The 19,223-nt window shown below is 40.2% G+C and overlaps 1 protein-coding gene across 1 annotated transcript in view; it reads right to left on the bottom strand.

The window, feature by feature from the left end:
* cacna1ea (calcium channel, voltage-dependent, R type, alpha 1E subunit a) overlaps window positions 1-19,223 on the bottom strand; it is an 89,213-nt gene that overhangs the window by 31,449 nt on the left and 38,541 nt on the right. The window contains exons 4-8 of the mRNA XM_020612995.1: window positions 15,854-15,959; window positions 15,512-15,651; window positions 4,654-4,757; window positions 3,804-3,962; window positions 2,258-2,448 (exon numbers count right to left, since the gene is read on the bottom strand). Of these exons, the coding sequence (XP_020468651.1) occupies window positions 2,258-2,448; window positions 3,804-3,962; window positions 4,654-4,757; window positions 15,512-15,651; window positions 15,854-15,959 (700 nt within the window). The remainder of the gene's footprint in view (window positions 1-2,257; window positions 2,449-3,803; window positions 3,963-4,653; window positions 4,758-15,511; window positions 15,652-15,853; window positions 15,960-19,223) is intronic.

The raw sequence follows: 19,223 nt of genomic DNA, 5'->3' as shown, positions 1-19,223 counted from the left end.
CCCTACTGTAAACCACGCAGACTTCAGGAAGTACATGTGATCTTTTTTTTATGTGCACATTTACTGAAAACAAATTTACATCCACAGAAAGGTGTCCCTTTACTACATTGTGTGCATATACCGTGGGTGTGTACTCCTGTGTAAAACAGCAAACATTAATACAGTACATCTGTACAGTCAGCAGTCCTACTTCAGCAACACAGGAGCAGCATGTCGTCCCTCCTTGTTCATCAGTAAAGCTCATTCGGCATCACTTTATACAACCTAATACAGTCATTCTGGGAAATCATCCACCTTCATCCATCTTAATAAAACCTGAAAGTGCAGGCAGCTGACTGCAAATACACTCCAGCACAGCAGCTTGTGTGTTTGAGTGTGTGCTGATTTACTCGGATAATCTGAGGTGAAAGCACAAAACAAACTACAACAAAAAAAAAAAAGAGAAATCAATACTTTGTGTTATACAGCAGGTGCCTGTTGCACAGGGCGTGCAGGTCACGTGTCTATCCTTTTAATTCTGTGATTATAATTTCATTTTTATGTATTTTGAAGCCTAACTACTGCAATTTTAGCCACAATAATAGTAACAGTACTTTCATTAAGAAAACTAAATTGTTCTGCCTGTCTACTTACTTATTCTTCTTTCTTTTCTACTGATAAAAACCATCTAAAGTACACAAAGAACTTACATTCTTACATACACTTTGAGAATGTTTTGGCCTAGAAAAGTGTCTGATCCAATTTGACTGAGCAGCATCAAATGTATTTCTTCGAGCATCACTGTCTGAGCCTGAAACACTCATAAATGTGTGGCTGTAAAGTATTTTGAAAAGCTCCTGTCATATTTGAGGTAATACCAGTGCCAAATCATGCCTCTGGTGTCAGCCATGGCTGGAGGCATGTTTTTGGGTTGTCCCTTCGTCCCATTCTCAGGAACGCCCTGAGGGAATTTATACAAATTTAGCTCAAATCTCCACTTGGACTCAAGGACAATGTGCCAAAGCTGCATGTTTCTCACTGGAAATTATTCAGTAGAATCAATAACGGTCTGAAACATCAAAATAAATAAATAAAAAAATTTAATTTGAAATCAGAATGGAGCCTTGACTCGGTCAATAAGTTCTATTTTGCCCCCCCCCCCAAAGTCTCCACTACATATACAGTATTACATAACAGACATGCATGTAAACAGCAGCTGTTTGGTGGAGGCATAAACACAAGATGGTAATTCTAGTTTTAAAATGCACAAATATCTGTTTTTTCTAGTGGCAACACTGCACTATATGAATTTTAAATTTAAACATATCCAACAATTCCAAAATGCTATATTTTTGCAATATTCTGATTGCTTCTTATAGTGTCAGGATTTTGTATTGAGGCCCTGTTCAAACATAATCTTATAATTCTGCTCTGAATGTGACTGGACTTGATTTGTTGGATGGTCAGGCAGGCAACAGCTATATCAAATTAGCAAATGGTGCCACCACCAGCCTTTCTGTCTATATAATTTCTGTGTGTCTGCCTGATCCTTTCACTCTGACACAGATGCTTGTGAAGCATGGTGTACCCTCTCGTCCCTGTTTGACAGTTACTCTACAGCAGAATATGACATTATTACTGGTTTCAACACTGATGATTTGAACACATTTCTGTGAGATGCAGCATGATATACATTGTTTTCCTGTTTTGGGGATTTCAGAACATTTCCTCTACGTTTCTGGTATTGGACTAAAAGACTTCAAGCATAAAAATGTCCAGTTTTCAGTAACCTGTCACTCTGTTCTCCCAGTCAGTCCGACAGAGCAGCAGCATTTCTCACCCTTAGTATTGGAGCAATTCATTTCTGCTCTGTCAGTTGTGACAAAACTATACACCACCTACAATATCAGAATCAAAATCAGCTTTATTGGCTGATTCTGATTCACCTACAATATACAGTATATTGTACAATCCATTCAATATACAGTATTACATGAACAAGGAAGAATAAAGAATTGACAGAATGCAAAAAATGGAATTGACAGAGCAGTCTGCAGTTTGGGTTGTTCTCCAGCAACAAGCTGAAAGTCTGAGATACAAGAGGATATAGGGGTCACAGCCATTCACTCAGCAGCCATCGGTGTGCTGGAGGTAAAGCTGCTTCTGTTCATTAGAGTTAATGAAGCCCAGATTGTAACAAAACACTGCTACGCCTCAATAAATTGCAGCATTCTAAAAATACTGAGTGGTACATGTATGTTTGTGTGGGCTGTCTTACATTGTAGAGCACAGTGGTCCATCCCTCCATGGTGATGCACTGGAAGACAGTGAGAACAGCAAACAGAATGTTGTCAAACTGGGTGATGCCATCGTTAGGGCCAATCCAGGTGTCGGTACAACCGTATTTGGGTGGACACTGGCGCACACCACATGGGAACTCAAACTCTGACGAGTCCATGGTCTCATTTTCTAAATGGAAAAGTGCAAAAATTGAGATTTTCTGAATGGAAAAGTGCAAAAATGGAGAAAAATGTAGAAATATAGCATTGATATGTATTATCATATATTGTATCATATATCATATATTGTATATATTGATATATAGCATTGATATATAAAAATATTAAACTAGCATTTAATGTATCACACATCTGATTTTATGTGATACATTAAATCAGAGTTTCCAACAACAGACATGCTTGCTTTTTTCATGTACTGCATGCAACGTTATTACATTATGTAATCACTGTAAGCTAGTAGAGTCTGAGAGCATGATCTTTAAGCTCATGTAGAAAAGGCATAACCAATCTGAGCATTGATACTCATCCTTTTTGCTCTACATTTCAGCTGTTATAGTGAATTCTAACCCTGGAAAATGTGTTTTTGGCAAAATTTTCAATAAAGCCATGTCACTTGTACAGTAGGATTTAAATAAAGCCTGAAAAAAAACCCCATATACTTCTGTAAATAATGGAAGAGCAGAGTGTTTGAACAGTAACATGACCATCATCTGACAGAAAATACTCTCCGTGCTATCCGCTCATTCAGCCTCAATGTGACGATAACAGCTGGGAGGTTAATGACAGTTGTGAATGTACAATGAACTATTGTAGCACACTGCATTGTTGGTTTTAATTATACAGGACAAGGCTGCCGGTTTGGTTTGATCTAGTCTCCAGGTGCAGCATGGTACACACATGTGTATGCACATTTGTGAGTATGTCAATGAAAGTACTATCAAAAGAGCTCCATATACATGACACCACACATAAGACACACAGCACGCAGAAACCAGCAACAGATGGAGCTCAGTCCTGACTCTTTGCTTTTATGTTCTGTGGCTCTGTTTGTCATCAAAAAATAGTGTTTAAATAAAATGAGACTCTTATTTGCTCTCATTTATGCATTATTCACAACCGTTTCAGGTTCTTTTTACAAATTTCTCCCTTTGTTCCACCCATGCCATCAGTATGTGGCAGAGATGTTCCTGTTTTATAATGTAATTCAAATTAGTTGTTGGCTTAAGCTGAATAAAATATCTGAATAACAGTAATAGCAGGATGTCACTATTGGCTACCATCACACATAAAGCTCTGATTCATTGCATCCATGTGTGTTTAATTAACACATCTCTTCACCCTGCTGTCTGTGTGGAAGACAGGGTTGGAATGTGTGTGTATATGAAATTAAATATGTGCAGCTATGCACAGACATACATCTCTAAATATAATAACCAATATGCATATACTGCACGATTGTAGGTGCTGTGTGTAATCGTGCATATACCCATGTCATATAGAGATATACACAGGCTGTTTCTGTACCAAGTATTCCCGGCTGCGGTGTGCAAGTGTAGTGCAGTTTGCCACTGTAAAACTCCAGGCCGATGATGGCAAACATGAGGATTGCAAAAAATAGAAGCAGGCCGATCTGCAGGAGAGGGACCATGGCCTTCATTATAGACTTCAGGACTATCTGCAGACCTGGAGGTAGAGGACACAGTGACCAGCAAAATTCATGTAAAAACACGCCTTGTACAAATCTGTGAAATAATCAGGTAATAAATATGAAAAACAGTGAGTAACTTTAATGTCTACATAGACCTTGAGCAATCAACCTAATCAAGCAATTTGTAGATTTACAGAAAAAATGCCAGAAATTCCAACTTCCAGGATGCAGCTTCTCAGATGGATGCTATCTCAGACAACAAATCAAACATGCTTAGATTGCTGGTCAAACACAATAAGTCATTCTGGCTCTGAAAAGATGTGAGGGCACTTTTCCATCTCTTATAAACTAAACAATAATCTGGTTAATCAAAAAATAATATGCAGATTAAGTGATAATGAAAATAATCATTAGTTACAAGGCTTATGTTGAGGGTTAAGTAGGTAAATACAACATCCCAGTGACCACAGTGACCTGGAATACACAAGCACACATATACAGCATATGCAGATAGTTTTGGTTTTAAAAACAGTGGATAATTTCTACTGAAAAAACTGTCCTGATGAAAACTGCTTAAAGTGTTTTATGTGGAGTCAGGTTGGAGCAACAGCTGGGCTACTAAGTGAGAACATACAGTAAACCTTTTGTAACTTGGCTGAAAAGAAAGATCAAACTATGGCCACTACTTCCATAGAAAGCTATTGATATGGTATTTGTCTTACTCACTGGGAATGCCTGAGACCAGTTTGAGGGGTCGAAGTACTCGGACCGCCCTCAGAGTCCTCAGGTCCACGGAGATGTTCATGTGTGCCCCTGCTGCAGCCAGGATCCTGCACACGTATGAACATTAAAGATGTTCATATGTAAGCCCACAGTAACAGAACAAACACAGAAACCAAGCAGAACTGTCGGTGTCTTGCAGATGCATGAGTGTTTTATGCTGTGTGGAGTAGTGTCAGAGGCCGGCTGTGGTGTTTAAATATGGAGTGTGAGGATGTGAGGGTCTCTAACAGGCAGAAAAACAGAGAAAACAACATAAATGTTTTGGGGACTTGTGGCTGTTTCCCTGTGTGGGAGGATGTCTGTGACAACTGCTATTTAGGAGCCGAACAAAGAAAGCAGCTCCATCAAGGGAAGGCAGGACACCTTTAGGCTTGAGAGATACTGAAGCTCACTGGCAAACACATGCGTGGACATTCGCATTTCTCAAACACGGCCTTTTATCTTGCTACATAAAGCCAAAGTCCTTCAAGAGTTCTATTTTTGCTTCAGTTCCCCCCACCCTGTAAATACACCTTTGTAGCCTCAGACTGATGAGGAAAGGAAAAGCAGTGTCTGGTGATCTTTCCTCATTAGCCTGTCCTCCTTCTCTTTTTGACTACTTCCTCATATGTTCCTGGATGCCTACTGAGTGAAAGACAGATGGATGGAGAAGTCAGGTAAAAACAGTAAAGAGAGAAGGGCACCGCATATTATATCTAGACTAAGAGATTTATAAGATTTACCTTGCTACAACTCTATAGCTGCACCTTACAGGGAGTGTGAAAGCTCTACTGGCCAGCAGAAACCAGTGATTTTTAAATAATTACATTTATTACATTCACTTTGATCATGAAGAGAATTCAAAGATAAAGGTAGCAACACATAAAAGAAGAAATGCTAAGGTAAACGATACTATAGCTGCTGCAGAAAAGAGGTGGAGCTCTGAAAACATGATTGGTGACACTTAAAAATCAAATAACTGTACCTATGTGCAGCAATTTGCTCAACGATGACTTGATCTTCATACAGTTAGCAGCACAAGCCCAATTACATTTCTGTGATAGAGTGATGAGAATTAGTCCTGTCTACAGTGTTGGAAGAGTCATGTGATTTGATTAAAATAAGAAAAAAAAGAGAAATAAAATAACTCACCATCATCCACACAAGTACAGAAATAGAATTATCGTTGTGAGTTTCACACCTCTAAGTATTCCCCTTTGAATTTCTTACCCATCTTCACTTTTCCACCTCATCCCCATCAGTTCACAACACCCTGCTTCTTCCTGTTTCCTCTCATCTTTTCCTCCAGTCACTCCCTCCACTGCCTCCTGTCATATCATCCACCACTTCCTCCATCTCTCCATCTTTCTTCAGACCATCAGTCAGTCCTGGTTGATTTTTAGTTGTTATGGAGACTAGGGGATGGAAGATCTACTGTACAGTTACTGTACATGGACCATGTTTACTGCTTTTTAAGATATAAACTGTTTTGACTGGCTGGATGCAAAAAGTTCTTTATATATAGGTTTTCCAGTGGAATATGCACTAGTTTCAGGTACCTTCATCAAAAATGTATTTCAATTTCTCTGCTGTTCTCTTTCCTTTAAAGGGGACATGAATATCTGCAGCGCTGCGCACATTTAAACTAAATAGAAATGTGCCATGTGTTGTGTAGATTATCCATAAATCTTCCCAAAATTTCTGTGACGTGTGAAAATTACACACAAAGAAATGTAAAATACATACAAATGAAGCAAAAGACAAATAATATTTTACACTACATCACACTATATTATTATGAAAATTCAAGTGTGAGCTTCTGGTTTGCTGAATATTTTTGGTCCTTGGGCTCAGGTGTACCTAGCCTGGTCTGGCTGCTTATCTGCAACACGACACACCAGACTCTCTGCTTGTTTCCCCTCTCCCCTGCAAACACTTTCTTTGTGGGTTTCAGACATTCATCCATTATCTACACTGCTTATTTCTGAAAAGGGTCATGAGGAAACTGGAGCCTATCCCAGCTGACATTGGACAAGAGGCGGGGTACACCCTGGACAGGTCGCCAGTCTATCACAGAGACAAACAGCTACACACACTCACTCCTACGGGCAATTTAGAGTCACTAATCAACTTAAGCTGCATGTCTTGGGACTGTGGGAGAAAGCCAGAGTACCCAGAGAGAACCCACGCAGGCACAGGGAGAACATGCAAACTCCACACAGAAAGGCCCGGGGTCAGCCTGGGCTCAAACCCCGAGCCTTCTTGCTGTGAGGTGACGGCGCTGGGTCTCAGACAAAAGAGTAAATAAAAATGTTTGCTTGCTAATGTTACCCCTTGGTTCTACCTAAATTTTCACTGGGATCTTAAATCAGTCCACAGTAATGATGTAGGACATATAAAACTTTAAACACAAAACTGGAATTTTAGTAAGGTAAAGATAAAAATCATTTCCCAGTGTATGTGCTGAAAGTAAATGTTGGCCAAAAAAAAAAAAAAATCACTTTTCCCATCACAGTGCTTTGCGGTCTTCACTGTGAAAGCTACGCTGTAGACTACTGTTGTCTGATTATTGGCATCTCCTGTGTGACAGGCATGAGGAAGGTGAAGTCTGGCAACAGAAACTGGCAGATTTCAATCAGCCGAGAGGAAAAAACAAACAAACACATGGCTAATTTGGCACAAATGAACAATTTGACAAACAGTTGGTTTCCTCCTTCTGCAGGACTATTCATTTATCAGGTTGTTGTTTTTAAATGTAATCACTCGTGTTGTATTAACACCAGTCTACCTCCAGCCTTAAAATGTAAAAGACTTAAAATGACAGATTTTAGCCCTAAGATGGCAAAACATTGTTTAAGTCTGTCTCTGTCTTTAAACTCGGAGTCGAAAACAAACAAATAAAATGTATTCAGACAAGAAAGTTTGTTAAAGTTAGGGCACTGTCTTGAGGATCACAAAGACTGGACTGGTCCCTTTAGGAATGCTATAGCCGATATCAGCGACAACACACATCTGACTGGTGCCTGGTGTATCTTCAAGTTAAGAAAGCCACTTTTATTTACCAGGAGCTGTCACACAGAAAAACACCTCTGATCACCCTGCATGTATCTGCAGGTGTTATGTGAGAAACACACTGTAGTGAACTGAGCTGATGCCCTGGTCAGAGTTGTCACGTGTGATAAGTGAGTAACAATGACATGCACTGCAGAAATGTTAGCTCCCCGCTGTGTGACAAATTTGTCGTGACAACTGTCGTGGGGTGATGCTGTCAAGCTGCTAACTAATATCATATGAAAGCACCTGACTATTGTAATATTAATTGTACAGCATGTTTTATTCACACCACTGGCTCTCAGTTCAGGGGTTGCAAGGTAATCTTAGTATATCATAAGGTATCATCCACTACTGAAGCACCAAGAGATTTATTTATTTATTTATTTTAATACTCTAATCTTTGCTTTTATCTGGTGACATAGCATATACTTTTTAGCCTCTTACAGATTTTAAGATTATAAAATGGATCGAGTTAAATCAATGAATGTGCTGAAATAGTAATAGATTTCAAGTCACAAAAATGTTGTAGCATAGCTAGTATATAGAGTACAGTATATGGACATACTATATGATAGGGATTATAACATATTACATGTAGTGACCCACATAGGTGTTTTGACTTATGCTGCCATATAAGACCCCTTTAAGTGCCCCAGTGGGGCATATTGTCCAGTTGTAAGTGACATGCATCCAGGTCCAATTTAAACACTGCTAAGCTCCTCAACTGCCCACGCATGAGCACATTTAACTGAAATGTGAATAGAATTAATACACAAACAACAATGTCATTTGTGTGATGGTCAAATTGCACCATTTCCTCAAAAGCAGCTCATGATACTGTATGTTCTTTCAAGTTTGGCTTGAACAGAAGCTTCTCCATAAATGTGAAACGTCCTCACTTTCCCACTGACTCTTGGCACCGTTGTCGATCTCCTCTGTGTTTAGTTTTACCAAACACTGAATGATGAGGGCAGACAGCAGACAAGACAAACACTTAAATGTTGATATGGCTATTCTGGCAGTGGTCACATGATCAAATATTAAATATGAATCAGGATCTAAGACCCCATATGGAAGTGGTCCAGATCTAATTTGAAAAAAATCCTATTTGGTTTGTTCACATGTCCATGAAAAGTCACTTCAGCATGTGGTCTGAATGTAGCTTAGGTGAAATGGAGCTGTTAGTATTCTTATAACAACATTATAAGGTCTATTCTGGTCAATTTAAAGATTAGACTTGACAATAACTGCTTTAGTGGCCCATAGTACAGTGGGTGGTGTGTGTACAGCCCAATGTCTTGACAGAATAAGGAACTGTGTGGGGCAACTCTTACAGTGCTGCTCTGGTCGGTTTAGTTGATACAATCCTCTCTGCCACCCACAATATGCTTTCTCATTTTTTACTCCCCCCTCAACTGTCCTTTTCTCACGCACACACACACACACACACACACACACACACACACACACACACGCACACACACACACAGGACCCCCAACATTTGCACACAAGATATTCAAGTTGTTATGCAAGATCAAATGTTACTGCTCCTGTCACGACTTTACAGTACAGTATATGAATCCGTCATCAGTTCCATTTCCATCTGCATATTGGTTTACGTGTCAGTTAGCTAAATGTTTGCTCTTTGGCCATAATGAGCAATTAATTTTAGTAAATGATTAATTAGCCATCTGCTGAAAGTTAGACAGTGTGAGTGAGATGTTAACTTCACACAGTGCAGAAATGAGTCACTGATATACCAGTTCTTTCTATGTCACAAAGGTTCACACACAGCCTACAAAACCAGTGATGATGTTGATCACAGTGTTGCATATTAATATTATTTTTATGGCTACACCTTTACATCAAATTAAAATATTCTAGATGTCTTGTGCATCATTTTATATATATTTACCCAAATTTCATTATAAAATATTTGGAAAAGATTTGGTAATTGTTATTTTGCTGATACTAATCTATGGTTGCTTGTTGGGAATGTCCACTGATGATGTAATTTTAACTGGTGCCAGACTCCTGCAGAACTCAAAGGGGGTTTTTGACAGACCAAGGTCTCTAAAGGCACATACTGTCTGTGTACTTCACCATTCAGCCTTAGGACTTCATTCAGTCTCAGCAGTTGTTCAGTGCCATTTTAAGCAAATATAGTGTCTCCCTTTCTTGGAGTCTCTGCTGGTTGCTTGGCATTTTGCTCTTGCACTTCCAAATATGTTACATTACTGCATCAAGACTTGGTGTTTTGTCAGGGGACACATTTTTTATTTGACCTGCCACATTTGGCTCACAGTTTGCTGTTTGTCTGTCACTGATTTATGGTTTAACATCTCTAGAAATCCCACTGACACACATAATATAAGTAAGTTGTACTAAATCCACTGGTGTGTACAGTATGTCCTCTGTAACACTTGTGATCAGTGCATCATTTGCTGCACCTACATTCTCCTTGTGTCACTCGGGTCTTTCACCAGAGCCTGCTCAGGAACAAATGTCAGACTGGAAATTGATCTACAGCATGTATAAATTAAATTAGTGAATTTCACCTTAACTCTCTTTCGGTTCTGGTAACTTTTACTGAGAACTGAAATGAACTGAATTTGGCTAGAGTTCCAGCTAACATCAAGACAGACTTCATCTCAGTGTAGCACCTCATTTTCTCTGGTCAGATAACAGCCCGCATAAAAGCCCTCAGCATAATCTTTGTTTCATCTCCCACTAAGCCCATACACAGTATAATGGCTGGAAGGAGAGAGAGGGTGGAGATTATACAGAGACAGAGAGTGGGCTTGTTAGACTGTCAATTTCCTCCACACCATCATCATTATTCACTGACTTAATTCAGGATCTCAGCTAAAACATCACTTTTACCAGGAGGATGTCTTTTGAATGCCATTAATCACACACACACACACACACACACACACACACATACTTCACTGCAATCACGTTTCCCTTTGTTTGATTTAAGGCTTGTTGAAAAGTGAAAGAAAAGTGTTGCCAACACTCTGTCTGTTCCTTTTTCTGTCATACATGCACATAAACACAAAGAGCAGGCGTATAAGCACATTCTCCCATCAAGCTATAAGAAAAAAACCCACTATGGTCTAATTGTAGAGACACTGAGCAGAGAAGCAGCAGGACAGGAGCCAATGACAGCCTGACCTGAGGCGGGGTCCTCAGTCGCCACAGTAACAGCTCAGGGGGACACATCCACCCCTGCTGTGTCTGAACTCATCAGTCGATCAGTCAACAGATGGAAAATAAAACTGGAAAGAACAGGTCTGTCTCTGCTTCTGTACGTGAGTGTGTGTGACAGATGGAAAAATGGAAATGAAAAGAAAGAAGGGGGGAAGAAAGAAGAGGAGGGAAGGGGCTCGGGTGAAGAGAGGATTAGGTTAAAAAAAATCTAAAGGAAAATGTAAATATATAAAGGCTAAGAAACTCAAAATATTCTTAATTTGTCTTGGTGGTACAGTAAAGATAAAGGGTGGTGTGATCGATATGAAGCTCACGTTTGTTCTCTCTCCTGGACACAAATAGTTAACAGAATAAAAATAATACAGTTTTGACACCTAGTGAAGAATAAGAACTGATGGGTGCTGCATATACAGTATCTGTCTACAGACCAAAGGAGACACATTCTCTCTGTTTATTAACACCGGGGGCCTGAGACAACTCTACCACTCATATTTTAGCCTCATGACTAGGTATGAACCAAAATGAAAAGAAATTTGACATTTGGAACATCCTGGTGGAGTGAGATGCCAGCCATGTAAATGTAACATTCCCAGTCTGACCTTTGTTACACGTTATCTCCCATTTTGCTCTCCGCTTTCATTTCCTGTCTTTACTATACTGCAGACTATCTAATAAAATGCTTAAAAAGGAAGCTTTTTAAATCAAGGTGTCTGTAACTGAAATGGACATTTACATCAGGACTGTTTAGCAGTGAAAGAGCAGCGCAATGAGAAGACAACTACCTCTTGAGACCTTTTTAAAACTTGCATGTCACGAATGCACTTTGATACAAATCAAGCTTAACTTTTCTGATGTCATGACAAACATATCTCAAAAATTCTAAGCCCTGGAGATACATCTTATTTTATCTCTAAAATCTAAACCTGAACATTCATTCCTCACAACAGCCAGTTCTCTCTTCTCTGTTTCCCTCATCTTTTATCTTTTACAAGCCTCTCTGAAGGAGACTTAAACCACCAGTTGGTACTTGTTTTTCAGATTTTTAGTTCATATTTCAAGCATTCAGACAAGAACACAATAAGTTTTCATTTCTAAAGTACCAAGAGGTTGAACCATTTTAACAACAGATATATCAGAACAGTGCATCCCTAAAATGACCCTGCACTACATGTGCAAAGGTGAAACTGCTCTTTTCTCCATTCTTATCTTTTCATGAGCTCCCTCTGGCCTAACTCCACCTCTCCAATCCCCCCTGAGTGTCTGGCATATAGCGGTGACACAAACCCTTGGTGGGTGTCACCCTCTGCCAACTGTTGCCAGTCTAATGGAGGGCTTGCCAGCGAATGAGACTGCCAAGGTGCCAATTAGTACATACAATTACGCATAGAGGCATCCTTCTTATTTCCTCCAGCTCTATCTCTGCACACTTTCTCTTTATGTCTCTCTGCTCTTTCCATTCTTCCTTGCCTGTTATATCTTCCTGGTTACAGCTTGTTATTTCAGCATGCCCTGAGGAAACCCATAGCCCCTCTATTCAAATTCCAGTTGCAACAATCCTCAGTCACACAATAACAGCCTTTAAGGAAACAAGTGCCATCTGGTTTTTCATACCTCCCCTCCCACTCACTCTCTCTGTGTAACACAGGCCATCTCGAAACACCAAGGCAGCTTGCTGAGGTAATCATGGCCTCCAGCATTGACACGGTTAGCAAATGCTTCCATAATTATATGTTCACACATACTGTTGACTGAGTCAGGGGTATCCACTGAGGAAACGCTCACAGTCTGAGCTAACAGCCGTGTGTTTTACCTCCACAGGCAAAATTTTCTATAATAGAGCTAATTTAAGGTTCCTGCCTGTGGGAGTCCAGCTGTGAACCTTCAGTCAGTGTCAGCACAGTACAGTCATGTGAACTGAGTCAACACCTGTTGACTATCAACTATTAATTACAACTAATAACAGCTTGGTTACTTTGTGCACATCAAGTTCAAAGGGGACAAGCTGCACCTGTGAGTGTCAGTGCCTGTGGTTCCACCAGGTACTTGAGCACTAGTCACCCTGCATGAGCCCCAAACTTTTTATTTTCTGTATTATCATGATGTTTACAACCTCACTGGGATTCATAGAGAATTCAAAATACATTTTGCCATGTACAGTACTAACACACCAGGCATTTTAATTGACTGGTTCAAAAATGATGTTGGGATCAGGCGGTGAAGTACACTGGTACATACAGATCATTTAGCTGAAGTTGCTCGGCAGCTTCTCTTACTGATATTCCTTCTTTATGTATGTTTGCTCTTTATTTATTGTAGGTTATATTGTCATGCAACTGCATTTCTCAGTGTCACAAATAAGATATAATATTTTCATTCTAATCCAAATGTATTTTGATAGCTTTTTCCCCAAAAACTTTCAAAAGACAAATACAACAAATGAATAAATAAATAGAATAAAATAGTGGGAAGTAGGAGTATATGAAAGTTAAGAATAATAATGCAACTCAAGATAAAAACATATATTCATTGCTTAATTTTGCTTACATGTATATGTGCTGTAGCTTAAAGCTTATGATGTTCAGTTTTTGCTCATACTGTGTGTGAGCCATTTCAGGGGCGTGTGAGTCTGTAGTGTATTTGTAACACAGTCTGTGACCCTAACTGACTGCAGAGTCCTCCCAATTCCTAACTCAAAGATGGCACTGGTGACTCATCTAATATTATCAGCAAATATATAAGAAGGTTTTAAATCTCGAGTGATGTTAGTGTGTGTGTGTGTGTGCATGATAGAGAGGGGGGAGAGAGAGAGAGAGACAGAGAGAGAGCGCGACACACAGTGAGAATATTCTCATTAATTTATCTTTGCTGTGGCCAGCATGATAATTTAGCAAGGGATCTATCTGCAGCTCACTTCATCATGCTGAATATTAATAACATGAAACCTGGAAGCCTATTTTGTCCAGATCAAGCATGTCTCCTCCTTTTGTTATAATCAGTAGCTCACATTCAACCCACAGAACCCAAAGAAAAATGTCTTTGTTATGTTCTGTTAATTGTGTGTGTGTTACAGCCAAATAATGGTTCAGTACAGATTGTGTTGACTAAATGACTTCAGTCTCAGCACACACCGACCACTGTACTGGAGGAAACCAACACATCAGTAAGAGCTGCCTGTTCTGTACCTAGAGCTCACTGAAAGGTAAAGTCTGATTAGAGCATCTTTCACCCTTGGGAGAACCTCCACCCTCTGTGGCCTCTTCCTCTCTGTCGACATTCAGACAAGTGAGATCAGAACGATCCAACAACATATGTCTGTCTCACTGTGTTTTAATTAAGCTTCTAATTTTGGTTGTATAGTAACTTGCTGTTGGGTTGAATGTCCTTACCAGGGTCAAACACTACTTGATCAACAGGCTAGGGAGGCATGATGCTCTCTGACCATATACCTTTCTCTATCACCTTCCACAGCACCTCTCTTTATGCCATCCCTCCCCCATACTCATCTCTCTTCCTCCTTTCTCCTCCACCCTTCCTCTCTCCAACAGTGAGTGGAATATTGTTAAGAAGCAGAGCTCAGCTCATCAATTATTTAACAGCCAGAATCATGTAGAATTGTCGGCCACCTTTTGTACCTCTGCGCTGTGAACTGATTAATATTTCATTATTGTGTGTGACTGTACAGTATGTGTGTGCATGCATGTGAGAGAGGAGTCGAGATTAACCTGCTGTTCCATCAAGCTCCTCCTTTGAAACCATAAACACAACCAGGCGTGCACCTCTCCTGAGATGGTAACTGTTGCAAAATGGCTTTTAATGTAACACCTTTCCCCCACAGAGCACACAGCTGATAAACTAAACACCCCTGGGATTTTAACAATAATTAATGCATTGTAAGTACAGAGATTGAGGTGACTGTGTACAAACTGCATCTCACAACGGCCCTTAAATGCTTGTGGCATCACTGTAGCTCAGTCCACAACAGCTTCTGTGTTCAGGTTGACCTAACATGTTGTTCAGCTAGCAACAGGTTAAAGTTAAAGCTAAACTCCTACCTATTTGTTACTAGGTGCACTATATTTACTTTCCAACTTTGACTTGTTGTGATAGGAGTGAGAACCAACTACAAGAAAAGGCCTCCTGGAAAAGGGGAACTCATGCCAAACAAAACCGACCTTGAAATGATCAGAGTGTCAAGGTGAGGTGAAAGAAACTCACTTAATAGAATACTGAGACATTTAGTACATACATTACTATGAGGATAATCTGATAGAGGTTACCAAATCCATTTAACACTTTTGCTTACTGGTCCTTGTTCACTTATGATATACAGTAGCAGTGTAAATTAAAAAATAAAGGACACACATACTTTCCAGTGTGTATGTGTTACAGACCAACAAGCAACAAGGAAGCAGGCTTTTTGTCTAACCAAACCAAAGCTAGAAATAACTGCTAGCTACACATAAATAATGTAAAGAATTAAGATAAGGAAAAAAAATTGTCTCACAGATCTGCATCTAAATATACATACACACACACAAACATTGTTCAACTCACCCACTGAGGACCACAATGAAGTCCATAACATTCCAGCCGTTTCTGAGATAGGAGCCTTTATGAAATACAAAGCCCAGGGCGATGATCTTTATCCCAGCCTCAAAACAGAACATCCCAATGAAGTACGGCTCTGTCTTCTCCTGTTAGAGCACAGCAAGAGTGCAGCAAGGTAATCAATGATTATTAGCTCACACTCAACTGACAAGGAAGCACTGTTCATGTGTCAAGTCTGAAGGCTCCATCAGAGGAAGATTTTACTTTTTTTCTAGTTGTATCAACTTGACAGAGGATTGTAAGTGTCTGAATTGTGTGTACAGGTGTTTTCATGTGTGAGTATCTCACCAGTCTCTTGGACATGGGTGTTTTGTCCTCTCCAGGAAGATGCTGCTCCAGAGCCAAGACGATACAGTTGGCAATGATGGTGGCGAGGATCATGTACTCGAATGGAGTGGAAGGATTAAGTTAAGGAACTTATCACACTTTTAACTGGCCTCATGTTGACTGCCTGGTGTAGTTTGTAAATTACATACCTCAGTCAGTCCGTCAGCACTCTGAGGCTCTCTGCCCTGAGCCTATTTGTTCCCACTGAACACACAGTACTATTACTCAAAAAGGCTGTAAATAGCGCATCTATTACTGCAGGGACAAATTTAAGCTGCAGAATTGGTCCAGTGAAGGGTAATTCCAACAGTAGGATGGTGTATGTGGTATCAACTCAGTATAAACCTCAGTGACCATGTACAGTACACAGTAATGAAGGAATAAATTGCCCATTGAAGCAACATGACTCACTGAGGTGCTTAGTTCTTGGAAGCTATGTGCAGCTTTATGGTACAGAGGAATAAGTTATATGAGGAGCAATTCATTGATAGTGTTGGTTTTTTTCATGGGATTGCTGACAATAAGACACAAAAAGTACAACGTATAATGCCAGCACCACTCTTAAAATGCAGCTGTGGCTCAGGAGGTAAAGCAGGACTGTCTCCCAGCCAGAGGGCTGGTGGTTTAAATCCTGGCTTCTCCAGCCCACATGTTGAAGTGCCCCCGGGGAAAATACTGAACCCCAAGTTGCTCCTGTTGGCTGTGCCGTGATTGTGTGAACGCTTGTGTGCACAAATAGGTGAATGGGAAATAGTGTAAAGAGCTTTGAATATGCTTCATTGCATAGGTGAAATGGATTTTTCACAGAAAGGAAAATAGAAGCAAAGAAAGCTCCAAAGATGTTTGTAGGTCACAGTCAAATCACAAGTGTGGTCTATCCACAATAAATCACACATGCACACATACAAAATCATACTGTGACATCTATATGGCACAGAGTGCACTGATTCTTATAGGCAGAAAAATATTCAGATACAGTTCAGGACTGGAAATAATAATTTAGTTAACTGTAATAAATCAAGTTCAGCAGCACTGCTATTATACTGTCACATACGCAGAGAGGGATGGGATAACCTTAATTCTTCTGTATGAAACAGAATTAACCTGACATGTTAGAAGCCCTGGGGCTGTAGACACAACCAGACACAGGCTGAACCTTATCTGAGGTCAGCTGCAACAAACATTCACACACTGGGCCAACAGAAGGTTTATCAAGGAGGGATGAGTGGGTGGGCTGAAAATGCGATCCTATAAACAGGGTCACTCTCACTACAAGCTTTAAAGCCTGTCCTATGGGACCTGTATTGGTTGCCGGTTCAACTCCTGTGACTCTGGGGCTGAGCTGTCTAACGCTCTGCGTGGGCAGTCCCCTCTCTCCTGGTTATGTGCAGAAGAGGTAGGAAGGAAGGAAGCTAATGTCTGCAGAGAGGGCACAGGGAAGGAGAGCGGAAGGAAAGCTGGAGAAAGAGATAACATGAAAGAATGACACGAGTCAGAGTGATAATAAGGATGAAGAGTGACGAGAGGAAGAGAGGATGATGTTCTAGAGAGAGTCAGAAGCTGGTGAAACAGGTTGGGTGAGGAGGAGGCAGTGAGACCAAATAAGACTGACGCTGGACAGATCAATGCTGTGCTGGCAGCTCTACCCAGCAGGGTTGCTCAGGGACATATGAACAACGCCAAGCTAAATAAACAGAGCAAATACAATCTTACTCCCACCAGCCCACAGGGGCTCTGACTTAAACCTCAGCTGTGTCATGTGTTGAATCAGTGGTTGCAAGTTAATTGTCAAGAGGCTTTGGAAACACAAAACCATACCAGCCATCAGCAACCAGTAGCTGATGAGCAAGAGAACAATCAGCGAAAAATGGCTTAATGTCATAATATCTGCCTCAAGATGAGAAAGTGTCTTCACATTTCTTCTTCTCTTTTCAGAAGTGAAGCTTATCTTTTGATTTAGTCGGCTACAATAATTGCCATCAATTTAGCCCCAGTGAGACGAGAGCTCTCAGCAGCAGCCGCTCGCCACACCCCACATTCCCTCAGACACACAACAAACAGGAGGAGGGTGGAGAGGAGGTGACGGAAGAGAGAGGGAGCGAGAGAGTTAAGAAAGGGGAGAAAAGAGGCTAGAAAGAGAGAGGTATCCACGGCAACAGGCTTCTCATTCAGCCAAAAGTCAGTGTTACAAGATGGTCACTGGGCAGCTGAACTCCCTCTGTGGTTACACACACACACACACACACACACACACACACACAGAAGCTACATCTTGATGCTAACACATTACTTTTAACCACTTCATGAAAACTCTTTAAGAGCAATAACAGATCATTGTCCATCAAATAAATGACATTTTTAACAAAGCTATTGTCAAACCATCACCTACAAAATGTGACCAACCTGATTAGATTGAAAGATTTTCTAAAAGTAGAATCAGAAGTAAAGTGATACATTCATAAAGATTTTTATTTCCTACAATTACTTTGTTAATTCTATATTTTTTATGATATGAACATTTCACTACTGCTGTGATGCCGTGATGTCTTTGCTCTACCTAAAAGTGCCCATACTTTTCAATGTCAAAGCACCTCCAACCTGCAATAAAAATTAATTTTGTAGGAGTTAAAAATCTTTTTTGGTGAAAATTGCTGCCTGTTATGGCTGTAAGCTAAACTATGACAGCAGTGAGAGCAAATCAAAACAGCCAAGTTGCAAAGCAGAGAAGCCAAATTGAGGAGCTAAGGGATGCTAATGAGCTTTGTAGGGCTGAGGGAACAGCAGAACTGGTCATTCTTTGCTTTGCCTTATCACAAATGAATTACCCTCTTCATAGAGTATATACTCATAGCCATTGTATCCATTGAGCAGGTTGCTTCTGCAACCTTAAGAATGCATCCATCCATCCATCCATCCATTATCTATATCGCTTATCCTGGAGCCAATCCCAGCTGACACTGGGCGAGAGGCAGACACCACACACTCTCATTCACTCCTACAGGCAATTTAAAGTCACTGACACACTAGATCTTAAATCTCTATTGTGAATTCAGACTGAATGGATGGGATGTCTGTTGGGAGATTGGTTACCTGAACTTTCCATCAGCAGACTGAAAGCAAGTGCGAAAGCAAGCAAGTTTGTATATAGCACTTTTCTAAACCAAGGTTACAAAGTGCTTCACAGTACAAGAAAGAAAAGAATAAAAATAAAACACACAGCAATAATATGCACCCAAATAGAACAAAGTAGGCAAACATCATAACACATAGTGAAACAGGGATACAGGTACCCTACTCAGTACTGGAGTGGAACATCTGCCTATATAAGTGA

The sequence above is a fragment of the Monopterus albus genome, unplaced genomic scaffold (genome assembly GCF_001952655.1).
Source record: "Monopterus albus unplaced genomic scaffold, M_albus_1.0 scaffold129.1, whole genome shotgun sequence".
In the NCBI taxonomy this organism is placed as follows: domain Eukaryota; kingdom Metazoa; phylum Chordata; class Actinopteri; order Synbranchiformes; family Synbranchidae; genus Monopterus; species Monopterus albus.
The sequence above is the reverse complement of the archived record's forward strand: the minus strand, read 5'-3'. Positions and strand labels throughout refer to the sequence as shown.